Here is a 13101-nt window from a genome sequence, read left to right as displayed (position 1 = left end):
ATGACTGGAAGCGGTACAAGACCGACATCAGTAAGAGTCGGTGATAAGAATCAGTGAACCCTCACCAACGGATCGGCTGATGATTTAAAGGTCCAACAGAGTTGTTGGACGTTCGTCACCACGTCGTTAGGTAGGTTCATGATGGAGTTGCTGATTCCAGAGAAGAAGCGTTAGTGGGCCTATAGCTTAGGGCCCTTAGTGATCTGAAGACCTAAACTTTGGGGCTAGGACCTAACGCTAAGCGTAGGACTTTGAAATGGCTTCATTAGGTATCAGAAATCAAGCCATGAGGGATTTTTGGGGAAGTTCTAAACTTAAGGTGAAGGAAAGGAGCTTAAGGTCCTTAAGTGAACAGGACCTCTGAAAATGATCGAAAATTATAAGGTGCAGAGATAGAACCAGCGACATGGACATGCCAGCATGTCGACTTAACCTCCAGACAAGCAAGCAATTAGACTGTTAGTCACACAGTTACAGGATCTAAAGACTATGCCTTAGGAAGGCACAAGTATACTGGAAGTAGAAGGAAGGCCAGTAGATTGAGGAGCACGTGGCAAGGATGAGAGCCCCCCTGCGAAAGAGGCATTTTATGATGCTAAAAGATTCGTCTGCTGCAGCCTCGCCTTTGTGACACATGCTTTGTCGTAATTACGATTGCGTGATGGTTTCCGATTTCTTATCTTTCTTAAGCATGAAGAGTACGTGACTAATCAGATATAACGCGTTGTTCATGTTAACAGCAGGTATGCGTTTCTGATATCCACAAGGTTTTGTTTTAGATAGTGTGGGTAGAACGCCTCGAGATCGAACCTCCGCACACTTCCGTCGATGAGTTACGATCTCGGAGGAGAAAGCGCGCGCCCGATAGTGAAGAGAGTATATCCCAGGCTGGTTTAGGCTGGTCCGGACCAACCTAAATCACAGCTCCTTTTTGGAGCTAGGTCCTTTAAGGGCCTTAGCTTGCGATGCAAACTTTCCTTCTCCTTGGGGTTTCGGCCCCTTTCCCTTGAGGACCTAACTCTTAGGTTCAGGAGTTAGGTCCTAGTTCTAAAGGATCTAGCTCCTAGGCCTAAGATATCCACTAAGCCATTCCTCTAAGGTTTTCGTGTATCTCCTTAAGGAAGTCCTTAAGGTAATACGGTTTACGGTCGTAAAGTTATAGGGCCATTATGTAGGAAAGAGTGGCATGTGTAGATGCAAGTACCTCAGCGGTCCCACGATCAGTAATAAACTCTTGAGGGTGGAAATTGAACACTATGTCATGAATACCGACGGATTGAATATGTCCGTTCTAAAAACATAGATTGTAGGATACCCAAGTTGTTCGTAATGCCTACAATGGACGCGTTATTGAGTGAAGAAGGGTAACATATGTAGATGTAAAATTCTCGCACCGTTTCGCCTGGCATAGTAAACACAACAGCTACTCAGTTTAGAACAGTGCAGAGTTTTCAGTCACTCAGTTGAGTGGTGTCCTTCTACGAGGGAGTTGGGTGAGACCGCGCCTGGCAGTGCATTAGCATCTGAAGGCAACGAGCTGGTGGCTTTGGTAGCTCGACTACAACGCCTCTTTGGGCTAGCCGCTACCAGCCTCCCCCGTAGGAAGGTTAAAAAAAAATTGGTGGAAACAAACCGTGCCTACACCAATACATTAATAAAGTGTAGTGGACAAAGACAGAAAGACTTTACATCTTAGATTCTAGCTTGATGATTCAGCCTTGTTCATAGCGTCACACAGACCAGGGGGACAGGATAGTTGTGTCAGAGGAGTGCTTCGCACTCCCCGTATTGTGGGGCTCCACTGAGACGCATTTTACGTCTGTTAATGGATTAACTCCGGTAAAATTCTCGCACCGTTTCGCCTGGCATAGTAAACACAACAGCTACTCAGTTTAGAACAGTGCAGAGTTTTCAGTCACTCAGTTGAGTGGTGTCCTTCTACGAGGGAGTTGGGTGAGACCGCGCCTGGCAGTGCATTAGCATCTGAAGGCAACGAGCTGGTGGCTTTGGTAGCTCGACTACAACGCCTCTTTGGGCTAGCCGCTACCAGCCTCCCCTTGCGGTCCTCCGTTTCCTCGTTCGTTGGAGCCTGGTGCGAAGACCTCGGGCGCTTTAGCAAAGTACGAGGGCGCTGGGCCTCTCCAGTTGAACCGTCCTCCGAATCCGAGCTGGCGTTTGCCAGTGCAGCAGATGTGTGACCATCAGAGATAGAGCACAAGGGACTTTCGGGCAATTGGGCCATCATAGCTGCCGCATAGGAAGGAGCTTCTGAGAGCGTGACGCCCTTGAGGTACTCTAGATAGGCGTTGGAGCGCCACCTCCCATATTCTCGCAAGTGTAGGAGCGAGAAGCCTGCTTTCCAAAGCAGTTGCGCCCCTGTGCGCCGAAGCGAATGAGGGGCTACAGATGTCGTGCCAACGCCTGTGACTGCGGCCGATGCCAGATAAGAGATCATACACTTCAGATCCAACCTCCAAGCTTCATAAGTCAGGCCCGGAAAGAGCAGGGTATCGGCGTCGCCGGAGCAGGTCACGAACCAAGCCTTGAGTCTTTGGAAGGGGCAAGATCTCTCCATGCATGTTTCCGGCCGAGTTTTTGCCAAACATCCGATGACGACGGTGTGACCGGTTTTATACTGGTCAGTCTTGGATCCCCGAATCGTGATAGAAACATGGCTTTTGTGAAAGGTGACGTCTTTGCGTCTCAATGTCAGAACTTCTCTGCACCGCAGGAGACCAAATATTGCAGTCAAAGTTGCCGCCTGTAGTTCCTGCAGATTCCCGATGAGACCGGGAATCGTCTCAGCTTGTCCTATGCCGATGATCTCACTTTTAGTGAATGCTCGTTTCTGAGCGGGCTCGGTTCCTCCTGCTCGCTTCTTGGCAGCTTTGACTGCATCTTTGATGGCGAACAGGTCCGGTGCACTTAGTTCAGAACCACGGCGAAGATTTGTGGCCCTCAGGATTCGGACATAGTTGTCGATTGTACTCCCCTTGTGAGAACCGGTCATTGATAAAGCGTGAACAAAGTCCAGAAGATGCGGTACTTGTAAGGGGAAGGACTGGTAGGGCAGACAGAATTCGGTGTACAGGCGGATAACCGAGTCATATGATTGTCGGGTTCTTGGAGCCAACGCTGAGTTCAGAAATTTCGAGAGTTCGGCATCGTTCAGATTCTTCTGTTCCAACACTTGGCGTTGGGTGGTAGAGAAGGATTTGCGATTACCTGATGAACAAACAGTGTTTGTCAATTGAGATCAGAACAGATCCACTCGAGGGGAGGGGGGCAGGCCATCCAATTGGGAGGTAAGGACACGTTGGCACCCCGGGACAGATTGTCTGCCAGTGAGTTAGTTTGAGAGCTTATATAGTGGAAGGATATTAATGGTGACAGTTTAAATAGGAAACTCGCGGCGTGCCGTAGGAGCCATTGGGCTCTCCTCTTGGGGCTATATCCTTTTCGGAGAATTGCTACCGCTCCTTGATTATCGCATTGGACGATAACTCGAGTTGTCAGCTGGCAGTGACGTAGTAAGGACAAGGTCATGAGTGACGCAAGTAATTCCAGATAGCACATGTCCTTGTGACTAACGTGGGGGGCTGCTTCGAGAAGGGCCATTCTGACATCCTGGCGTAGGTCGTCCAGGTTTAAAGACCAGTAGTGCCAGACTCCACCCTTCCGCATGAAGCCAGCCAGACCAGTTGTTGATGCATCCGAACCTATCAGGATAGCTGAGTCGATGTCGACTTGAGAAGGGAGTACCGGGTACGATAAGGATTGTGGACCTAGGTCGAGAAAGAACCTTAAAAGGAAGTCCAGGTCTTGACGGAGGCCATTCGGAGTTCTCATGCGCTTCAACTGTTTGCGCTCCATGAGAGATATAGCGCCGAACATTGTGGCGAGATACGGCCGGAGGAGTCTAAAGCAGTAGAAGGCCCAAGATAGCTTCCCTGCCAGACTTGCAAGCTCCTTCTTGCTCACGGATGTTGCTGCTAGAATATGCCTGAGGTTGTCAGTGATGATCTTGAGCTTCTCTTGTGGTACACAGATGTTGATTCGACCGTCAACAATCTCCACCTCGTAGCCCACAAATTTAGCCCTGTTCCCTAGTTGGAGTTTCCGATAGGAAAAACCAAAACCTAGACAAGCCCAAAAGACAAGAACCAGAGTTAGTCCTTCCAACCCATGTTGTTGTACTATGGCATAAAACATGTCATCAACATAGAGTAGCCCGAACATAAACCAGAGCAGCAGTGCCGAGACCAACAATAACATTCTATGAACCGCTCCAGCGGTGCGGGAGAAATTGTAAGGGCTGCTCCGATGGCCAAACGGGAGGCAACGGTGTCTGTAAGTGACACCAGACGCCCTGACATTGAGTTCGCAGGCTTCCTGCTGACGCACGCCAAGTAGGCGGAACGCACTTTTTATATCAACAACAGCGAATACTACGTCCACAGCATGATCTTTCTCAATGCAGTGGCCTAACAAGGTGAGAAGATCCTGGAGGCAAGGAAGTTGAAGTGTTTGGTCTAAATGTGCATGCTCGTTGCGGTGAGACCGGCGGTAGTCCTCGATGAGCCTGTAATGTTCTGGTTTTTGCAGTGATGTGTCCTTTGGACAGTCCCCCTTGGGAATAAGAGCTACTGGGGTAATCACAGCGGTTGCCGCCACAGTTGGCTCAAGGATCTCCATTCGACCCATTGCTACCTCATTGTTGAGGATCGTTGAGAGCTTCTCAGGATGCGCTTTGGCCGATTTGTAATTTTCAAAGACACGACGACAATCAATCGGAGTGTGCTTTTTGGCCTTTGGCCACAGCGCCGAGGGGGGAACGGGAACGTGGTGACCTAATGCAAACCCTTCTGCAATCTCGTGTTCAAGGGTATCCCCCTCATTCGAGTAACCACAAGCTCGGAGGAGGGCACCAAGCAGGTGAGCACGGATAGGGGAACCTGGAAAGGGGGCAGAATCTGAACAGGCGAGGTCAGATGATAAGGAGTGTCTTGCATCTGCTGCCAATTTGTTCAGCCTTTCATTAAATTCGGCTTCGAGATTTGCCGGAGAGCCTTCTTTAATGACTTTGCTCAGGAAACACGTGAAATCGCTGCGGCTGATCACGCGCTGCAGGGTGTCGAGAATTCTCTGTCTTTCCACCCTGGTGGATTCAGAGGGAACTTCCCAAGGGGTAGGTCCATGTAAACCCGACCCACATGTGAAATCATTACGTCGCTGATTCGCCAGACGTTCAGTAGCACTTCGTGCTGCATTGACGAACTCAACGATCCCAGAGCAAAGGGAAGTTAGTCTTGTGAGAGAGTTCTCAGGAATTGAAGGAACAGACAGAGCTCTCGACTCACAGATTCGAGAGGGCTGTACCTCAATGGAAGATCGATCGATGGAGAGAAGGGCCGTTCGATCGAGAGGACGGCCACCAGCTAGTTTTTTGAGTGATTGGATGAGTTGACGCCACTCTTGGGACCTCTCTCCTGGCGAACCGGAGATCTCCTTCGTTGCCTCTTTGGGGAAGGATAGCCCGAGCGGGACTTTCCCGAATCATCCACATCAAAGAAGGATCTTGGGCGGCTAGGATGACGGAAGGGGCACCGATTTCCTCGCCGACAATTACCTCGCTCGTAGAAGATGCACACCTCATCAGTATGGCTTCCTACATCCTTCCCATAAATGTGATCTTTGTCTTCCAAAGTTCCCAGCTGCGCACCAACATATAAGGAGGGCGCAAGGACATTAGTCAGAACTTGAGATATGCTGTGCCCTGCTTCATGAAAGGCTGTCAGTTTCGACCGGTAGGAATGATCGAAGAGAATAGCAGAAGCGGGGACTTCTCCTCAGCCAGGGAGACTACTCGAACCAAATAAGAAAGCATACCGAGAGGATTCACCACCTGATTGTCAGGTTCCACCATGAGCAATGCCATGCACCACTTGGCGAAGCCCTCAACCCACTGTGCCAACGTGTTGATCTTCTTGACCTTCCCAATCCTGACCGCTGCCATCTTACCGGTATTGATATCTTCAAGATGTTTCACTTTGGTATTGTTGGGAGAGGAAGATGATGTGCCGAGAAATTCTTGAACTGGAATGTAGTCGTAAGGAGCCTTCCCGACCTTAGCGATCAAACTTGTAGGAGGCATAATGTTAGTGGGAAGCTCGACCTTCTTGCCAAATCTGTGGCGAAGGTTGTCCCGGTAGGACGCTAGATCATTAGCCTCTTTCTCTTGCTCCTGCCTGCGACGTTTGGCTGTACGCCAGGCCTTGGCCTCCTCAACCAGTGAGACCAGATGTAGTTTGAAGAATTGTTGTTGTTCAGCTGGGATGCGACCAGTCATACGTGTAACAGTTTCTTCACCGACATTGGCCAGCAACATAATAGAATATATCTTTTCCTCGATCAGCTGGGTAACCATGAGATCTTTGATCGCCTGGTCAATGTTCTCACCATCTAGTAAAGGATCTAGTAGATTCTTGGTAACAGTCTCCTGCTGATTAGCCATAGGAAAAAAAAATTGGTGGAAACAAACCGTGCCTACACCAATACATTAATAAGGTGTAGTGGACAAAGACAGAAAGACTTTACATCTTAGATTCTAGCTTGATGATTCAGCCTTGTTCATAGCGTCACACAGACCAGGGGGACAGGATAGTTGTGTCAGAGGAGTGCTTCGCACTCCCCGTATTGTGGGGCTCCACTGAGACGCATTTTACGTCTGTTAATGGATTAACTCCGGTAAGTGCTCCAGCAGTATGACGACGAAGCATAGAGTATTGCAGGCGCGAAAAACTTCGTATGGAATTTTCAGTGAGTTGCATGGTTAGAAACGATCAATCCTTGACCTAAGTAAATCCTACCAACACATCTGCTGGCAATGGGAGAGAGGGGGTGGAGTTTTGAGAGAGAGAGAGACAGTGATGCAACATAAAATATAGGAATTATACTTTACACCACAGTAAATGTCGCGAATTTTTGGCACAGTGTACATCGGCGCATGTTCACGGTGGTAGAAATCTCTATGAAAACTGAACGTGCCAGTGAAAAAAACGCGTATGACACAAAGCTATCGTATGGCAGAAGATTAATGAGTGCCTAGTAGGTATTAAGGGTGTGAAGCTGATCAGATATAGACGAGGCACTTTTCTTGCTGTGAATAATTTCCTGTAACGTTTTAACACAATGAACATCGGCCCATATCTAATACGGTCGATCTTACAAATACGGCTACAGATACGGAAAAGACAGTTCTTAAAGGTACCAAGTACACGGCGAACATGATATATGTAGAGGTGTTGACAGTGTGACACACTCTGGAAGGAACCGAAAACAGAGACGGAAACGATTCTGAATTAATAACCCGGAGCAAATTTCTGTGACGCTTCAAGTCTAAATCGTCCTGATCGATCGCGCTGTGCAAGAGGTACTGTAAGACGTAGAGTCCTTTATTGCACGACAAACGTAGTATTGGATAATCACAATGGAATGTGAGATATCCAGAGAAAATTAGACGGCTTCCTAGGGAAAAGGCTACATACTCACGTGAATATCGATCACGCCAGGCTCCTTGTTATCTTGAGCACTTCTCAATCATCTTTCGCGGGCCTGCGACACTTCCGGCCCAACAATAAGATTTGGTTGACGAAGTTGCATATCGACGGGCAATGTCTAGATCGACTCACAACCAGGACCGACACTTGTCACATTGCAGCCAATCTTGCACTTGAACTGTAGCGTCCTGGCAAGTACGACTGTGAAAAAAGGAGTCAAAGCATTCACATGCTGCAGACTCGATATATCACGGCCGCCCCTTCCTCCGGTCCTTATAGATGCTGATAACCCTCAAGCTCGGAAATACGGAATATGAGAACCCACCGACCGGCGCGAAGCACGCCAATAATACTCATCTAATAACACCTGCGACAGCTTATCACGGCCCGGATGACCACTGCGAAGATGCACATTGTCGATTACTTTTTAATAAGTATGCTACCATTTGATGGGCCTAGCAACGCTTGTTTGATGATGTCGCCTTCGGCAGAGTGCCGTACTGTTTGTAACACGATACCATCTCTCACCTCATACAGTGGTAGCTGTCTCTTCAACACTCCCGGGGGAGTAGGGCAACCGGAAGACAGAGGCTTAATGATCTACTAGACTAGGTGTTTGAGTTATCATTGTCGCTAATTAAATTGATACTATAAGCATGTGAGATAGCTCCGTAGCCATCTGGCTCAAGCCTGTACTTTTACTCTCCATTTTCACATGAGTATTAGTCGCGTTGAGGAACCGTCCAGACTTACCGAGTCATGGTCACTAGCCGACCGTAACATGATGACAGCTGGTGGCGGTGCGACACTCAAGATGGACGACGGCTATAGTAAATCCGAAGCGGCTAGTAGTACCATGGGAGCACTCGTAAAGGATGAAGAATCCTACAAGAAGGAGCTTCGAAAAGGAGAGTCCTACGAGGCAGATTGAGGGGCAAAATTCAGAAGGTCCAAGCGCCGATGGAATGCATCATCGTACTAGAGGACCAGGAGACCACTGAGGAGCTGTCGACACTACAGCATTTCTAGCTCAAATTAATTTTTTACCGACAAATTTAATTTTCTACCCATTTGATTAATGTTTTACTTTTTTAATTAACGTTTTTCCCATGGCTTTAATAAAATACCAAGAAAATTAATATTATGTCCGGTTTATTTGAAAGTTTGGCAGTTTAATTTAATCAAGGCCTCTACTAGATACCCAAGTATTGTTTGGAGATAATCGAGGATCAGCTACATTGTCGACTCTGTAAGAGAACGGCGATAATTGGGAACATCCGAGAGTCACTAGGAAAGCTCAGCTATGGGGGTCCCGGTAAAGTAGATCGGTTCTTGGGCTCGGCTGAGACGATTGTCCTTCGGTGTTATGAGGCGTATAAGGATAAAAGTGAGACGTTCAGGGTGGTCAGAGCGATAGTAAGTACCTTGCCATGAGGGGAAAGTGATCTTGAAGGTGAAGAGGCGAGTTCATAGCGTGGCTCTTACAGAGACGTCAGTGAGGAGGATTAGGAGACACTTTTATCCTTCTCTCTGAAGGTAAGAGATGTGAGTATGAGCGGTATCACAGTTGTGGACATCATCCGAGATGTCAGCAGAACCTCTGAGGACACCACCAGGAGAGAGACGGACAAGGTGGCTCTAATAGCTCAGCCGACGAGTCAGCAGGAGGTTGGGATGGCGGCATCACAAAGATCGGGTAGTACACCTTCTCCACATCCCCCAAAGCAGTCACTTGAGTGATGAGCGAAAGGTTTTAAAGCCTCGTTTGTTGTCACAGTCAAAGAGTTCAACGAGCAGGAGATAAAGAAGACTTTCCAACCAGATGACTGGAAACCTGTGCGTAGTAGCGAGAAAGGCCAGGGGCAGAAAGCCGGAAAGGTGGTTGGAGCAGTTGTGGAATATAACGACGAGGTCAAGGGCAAGGCGTTGATAGCCAAAGTCGCCGAGGATGGCCATGGTCTTCCCAGCACGCATCAACAATCTACCAGCCCTGGCATCCTCTAGGTATAGACCCGAGGGGTCGAAGTGAGAATTTAGCCATGATATATAGGATCGCAACGTTATAGAGCGTGCATCTCCCCGAGGCCTTGCCCTCCAAGGAAGGAGCAGGGACGATTACTAGACAATCTTCTTTCGGATCCCACTGAACACCAAAGAGGGTGGCAGTTTTGTCCTCTGAGGAGTCGGTACCCTTAACTCTGTTCTACAAGCGCTTTGATTCCAGCTCGGTCCGAGCTGCTCGGAGAAGCTTTTTCTGCCAACCACTCGATGAACTCCATCTGCCAACATATCCCTATGCCAGCTGGTCTCTGCACCCTGAGCTATGTCATCCATGAACGATCGGCCACAGTGGGGGCCGATATCGAGCTCAGGCACAACTTCACTGTCGAACTCTTAGATGGAGATCTGCAACGTAGACGGAGAAGCAGGAAGGCTCATGGCGGGCCAAAGTAACATATACCACCTGCCCCCCCACTCCACAATTAGAGCTGACAATAGCCATGGAGTAAGACCCTCTCCAAGTCAGCTATCGTGATTCACGATTCGTGAAGTACGCATAGCGACGGATAATTAACAATGGTGACACCACCGATCGATCATATATAACACCGAGATACACATAGCCCCGCAAGATGAAGCCGTCCAGAACTAATCGTAAAGGAGTTGTTGAAAATGTGGCTTTTCGTACGACGACGAGACCGTATGCGTGATTTATCTTTTCCGAAGCTTCTCGAGAGTAGCCCCGCTGCACCAGCATATCAAGCTGCTTACAACACTGACCATAGGTCTTAGGATTCCTTTTCAACTTTTCTGACAGCTTAGCAGACTGAATGTTGGCCCATCGGGCCCAACGTATGTCATATTAAATAAGCTGGTTGGAACTTGGGAAATCGCGAGCCTTCGGCCCGCTATACACCCCTCCACGCGTTCCTAGCATATCCGGTTTTTCGACTCTTGCACAGCCACCACAACGAGTATCATCTTGCAACTATCTCCCTCACTGCCCCCTGGGGACAACCAGCTCCGAAATGCAGCCCGAAGGCCACTCTATCCGACACAAACTCCTCTATCACGATAGCAAGCAACACCCAGTGCGCTAAGAGCCTGCATCTATAATAAGCCTTTTGGAGATGTGCAACAATCATATCCGCACCGTTGAGTCGCACCACAATGAGTATATCCGACGTTGCCTGCCGTAACGATGAGACTCCTCCCAAACTCTCATTGACTGCTGTACGATTCAAGACAAGTCGTGTTTTCTTTTCTTGCTGTGGGAGATAGATGAGAGATGCTGGCAAGCATTTTCTCTCTTGAGAGCGCTCTTCGCTTTTCAGCTCCGATCTCCTTATCCACCACCCTCGCTACAAACTCTTGAAGCAAATCCTGGTACACCCGTTGATGAGTCTTCGAGAGCTTATCGTACGCAGCCCTCTCATATCTGGGTACACGGAGTTCCTTCATCGCCTTACCGTCTCTCTTCGGGAGATCTATATACACCACCGCTTCCTGCCCTTCGCAGTCTGCTCGGCTGTCTCCTCTCAACTTCCTGAAAGACACTATATTCTCGGAGGCCCTCAACCTCCAGGTCCCTTTTTCCCACAAGCGTCGACACAGCAACTCTGGCGACTTCCCGTTCCTGTGGTGGAAGCACTGGAAAAATAATCTTACTCTCTCCTTGAGGTAATGGTTGAGTTCCTACTTGTCCTTCTCCCGGAGTATCAAGATATCTTATCACATTGTCCCGCACGTACCTCACCACATCAATGGCATCTGCTGCACAATCATTCACCACTTTTCTTCTATCCATGCTGATAGTTCTTTTCGATCGAGACACCGTTCCCGTTGCTAGGTCCAACTGCAATCCCACTCTGCTGCCAATATCCCTGCCTATTAGCAGACCGACCTTATCCTCTACCTGCTTTGAATACAACACTGGGACCATGTGAGGTCCAGCAGTGATTGTCTCTCCTTCAAGCCACAAGGTGAGGTATACTTCGGCCGCCTAGGTGATAGCTGTGCGGCTCTCATCCGCCAGCTTAACCCACTCCGCCACCTTAGTAGTTGGTATGCAATCTCGCCTCGCTCTTCTATCATTCGGTTAACAGAAGTGTGTGCGTCCCGCTCCTGGGTCTGTCGTCCCTTTCGCTCCTAAAATTCTATAATTCGGATCTACTGCCGAAATTGTTGGCTCGAGGATAAATAAGTAGCGTGGCGTAATACGGTGATTGTTATAAATTGCTTAAGAAACTGGCACGGTTGAGAGCGGTCAGAATGGGCGCTTGTCCGAGTATCTTTGAAACGGTTTAACCGTTACGGTTACGAGCATCACCTATTCCTCTTGATATGGTATCCGTTATGTGGCTGAGTATCTAGAACCTCTCAGCGTGGCGCAGGCGGTGGATGATTTCGTGGGCAGACTAGGAGAACTACCCAGCTCAGCCGACTGATTGTGTTATGCTCCGGAGGAAACATGATCGCACAATCGGAGAGGAGGGAAATGCCCTAGTCTTGCGGATAAGTTGGCGTTGGTATCGTATGATGTCGATGCGGCTCCTCAAGTATGGAAAGCCCTACGTTTCTCCTTCACCTTGTGGAGAAGAGCGGCTGCGGGGTATCTACTTTTTGATGTGCAGTACCCAGCAGCATATCAGGAAGAAGACAAGATATCTTTTTCGCGATCGTTGCAGCTGGGATGGGTAGATGGAATGGCCGCCAAGGCACTCCGATCATTGGTATGCATGAGGATTGATGATGATAGCATAGCGTACTATCTGTTCAATGGCGTAGATGGGGCTAAGCGTAGTTGGGGGTTTTATGTACCCAGGATGAGCACGGCTCTCAACCTGAAACCCTTTCAGCCTGAAACTTCCAGGCGATTACTCATTCATATTGCTCACAGGAAGCTGCAGCATGCAAACCGGAATGCCAGTGTAGAAAGAGCGATAGAGTTTGGTTTCTTCGCACCGTCATTGAAGCGACTTAACGCGAATGATGAGCTTGCGGTGTGTGTTACTTGTCGGCTCAAGAATGCCAAGCAAGAGTGGAGAATATCGCCGGAGCTCTCAGGGGCGGGTATCTCGGATCTTTCACTAGAGAATCTACTGAGAGCAGGTAAGGGATCATTTTATGCTGTGTCGATGGATGCCATTACGTTGGGATCGGGTCTTCTCTATCTGTCTGTGTATGACGTATAGCGTGGTGAGGATCACCGTACCAGTTCAGACTTCCTGAAGTATTGTGGCAGTGATCAGAAGAGCTCAGAGGAGAGAAGGCGGAATCGCAGTGGTGGTAGCCGATGATGCGATTGCCAGGGATTCAGTGGCAAGGGATCCGGAATTAGCGGGATGGAACATTCATTTCGTTCCAGTCAATCTCAGGGCACCGTGAACTACAGCGGCGGAAACCCATCACAGGAGTGCAGCACGAGCGGCCAGAACAATTCCGAGACAACATAAGGTGTCGGATTGGAGTGGAGGCTCTATGGCGGCACTCAAACAGGATATGGCGGATAAAATCGCGTGAACACTCAATAAATCTTCCT

General features: G+C 48.8%; 2 protein-coding genes across 2 annotated transcripts; one reads left to right on the top strand and one right to left on the bottom strand.

The window, feature by feature from the left end:
• Positions 1-5794: 5794 nt before the first annotated feature.
• Pmar_PMAR022149 (hypothetical protein) lies at positions 5795-6514 on the bottom strand (the record flags this gene model as incomplete). The annotated part of the gene is made up of 1 exon (XM_002777871.1): positions 5795-6514. The coding sequence occupies one exon, from the start codon at positions 6512-6514 to the stop codon at positions 5795-5797; it is 720 nt and encodes a 239-aa protein (XP_002777917.1).
• Positions 6515-10937: 4423 nt separating this feature from the next.
• On the top strand, positions 10938-11090 carry Pmar_PMAR022148 (hypothetical protein; the record flags this gene model as incomplete). The annotated part of the gene is made up of 1 exon (XM_002777870.1): positions 10938-11090. A coding segment is annotated over one exon (153 nt), but the record flags the coding sequence as incomplete, so codon positions are not given.
• Between the last annotated feature and the right edge of the window lie 2011 nt (positions 11091-13101).

Source organism: Perkinsus marinus, assembly GCF_000006405.1.
Source record: "Perkinsus marinus ATCC 50983 genomic scaffold scf_1104296951020, whole genome shotgun sequence".
Lineage (NCBI taxonomy): Eukaryota > Perkinsozoa > Perkinsida > Perkinsidae > Perkinsus > Perkinsus marinus.
This window is presented reverse-complemented; position numbering and strand designations above follow the sequence as displayed.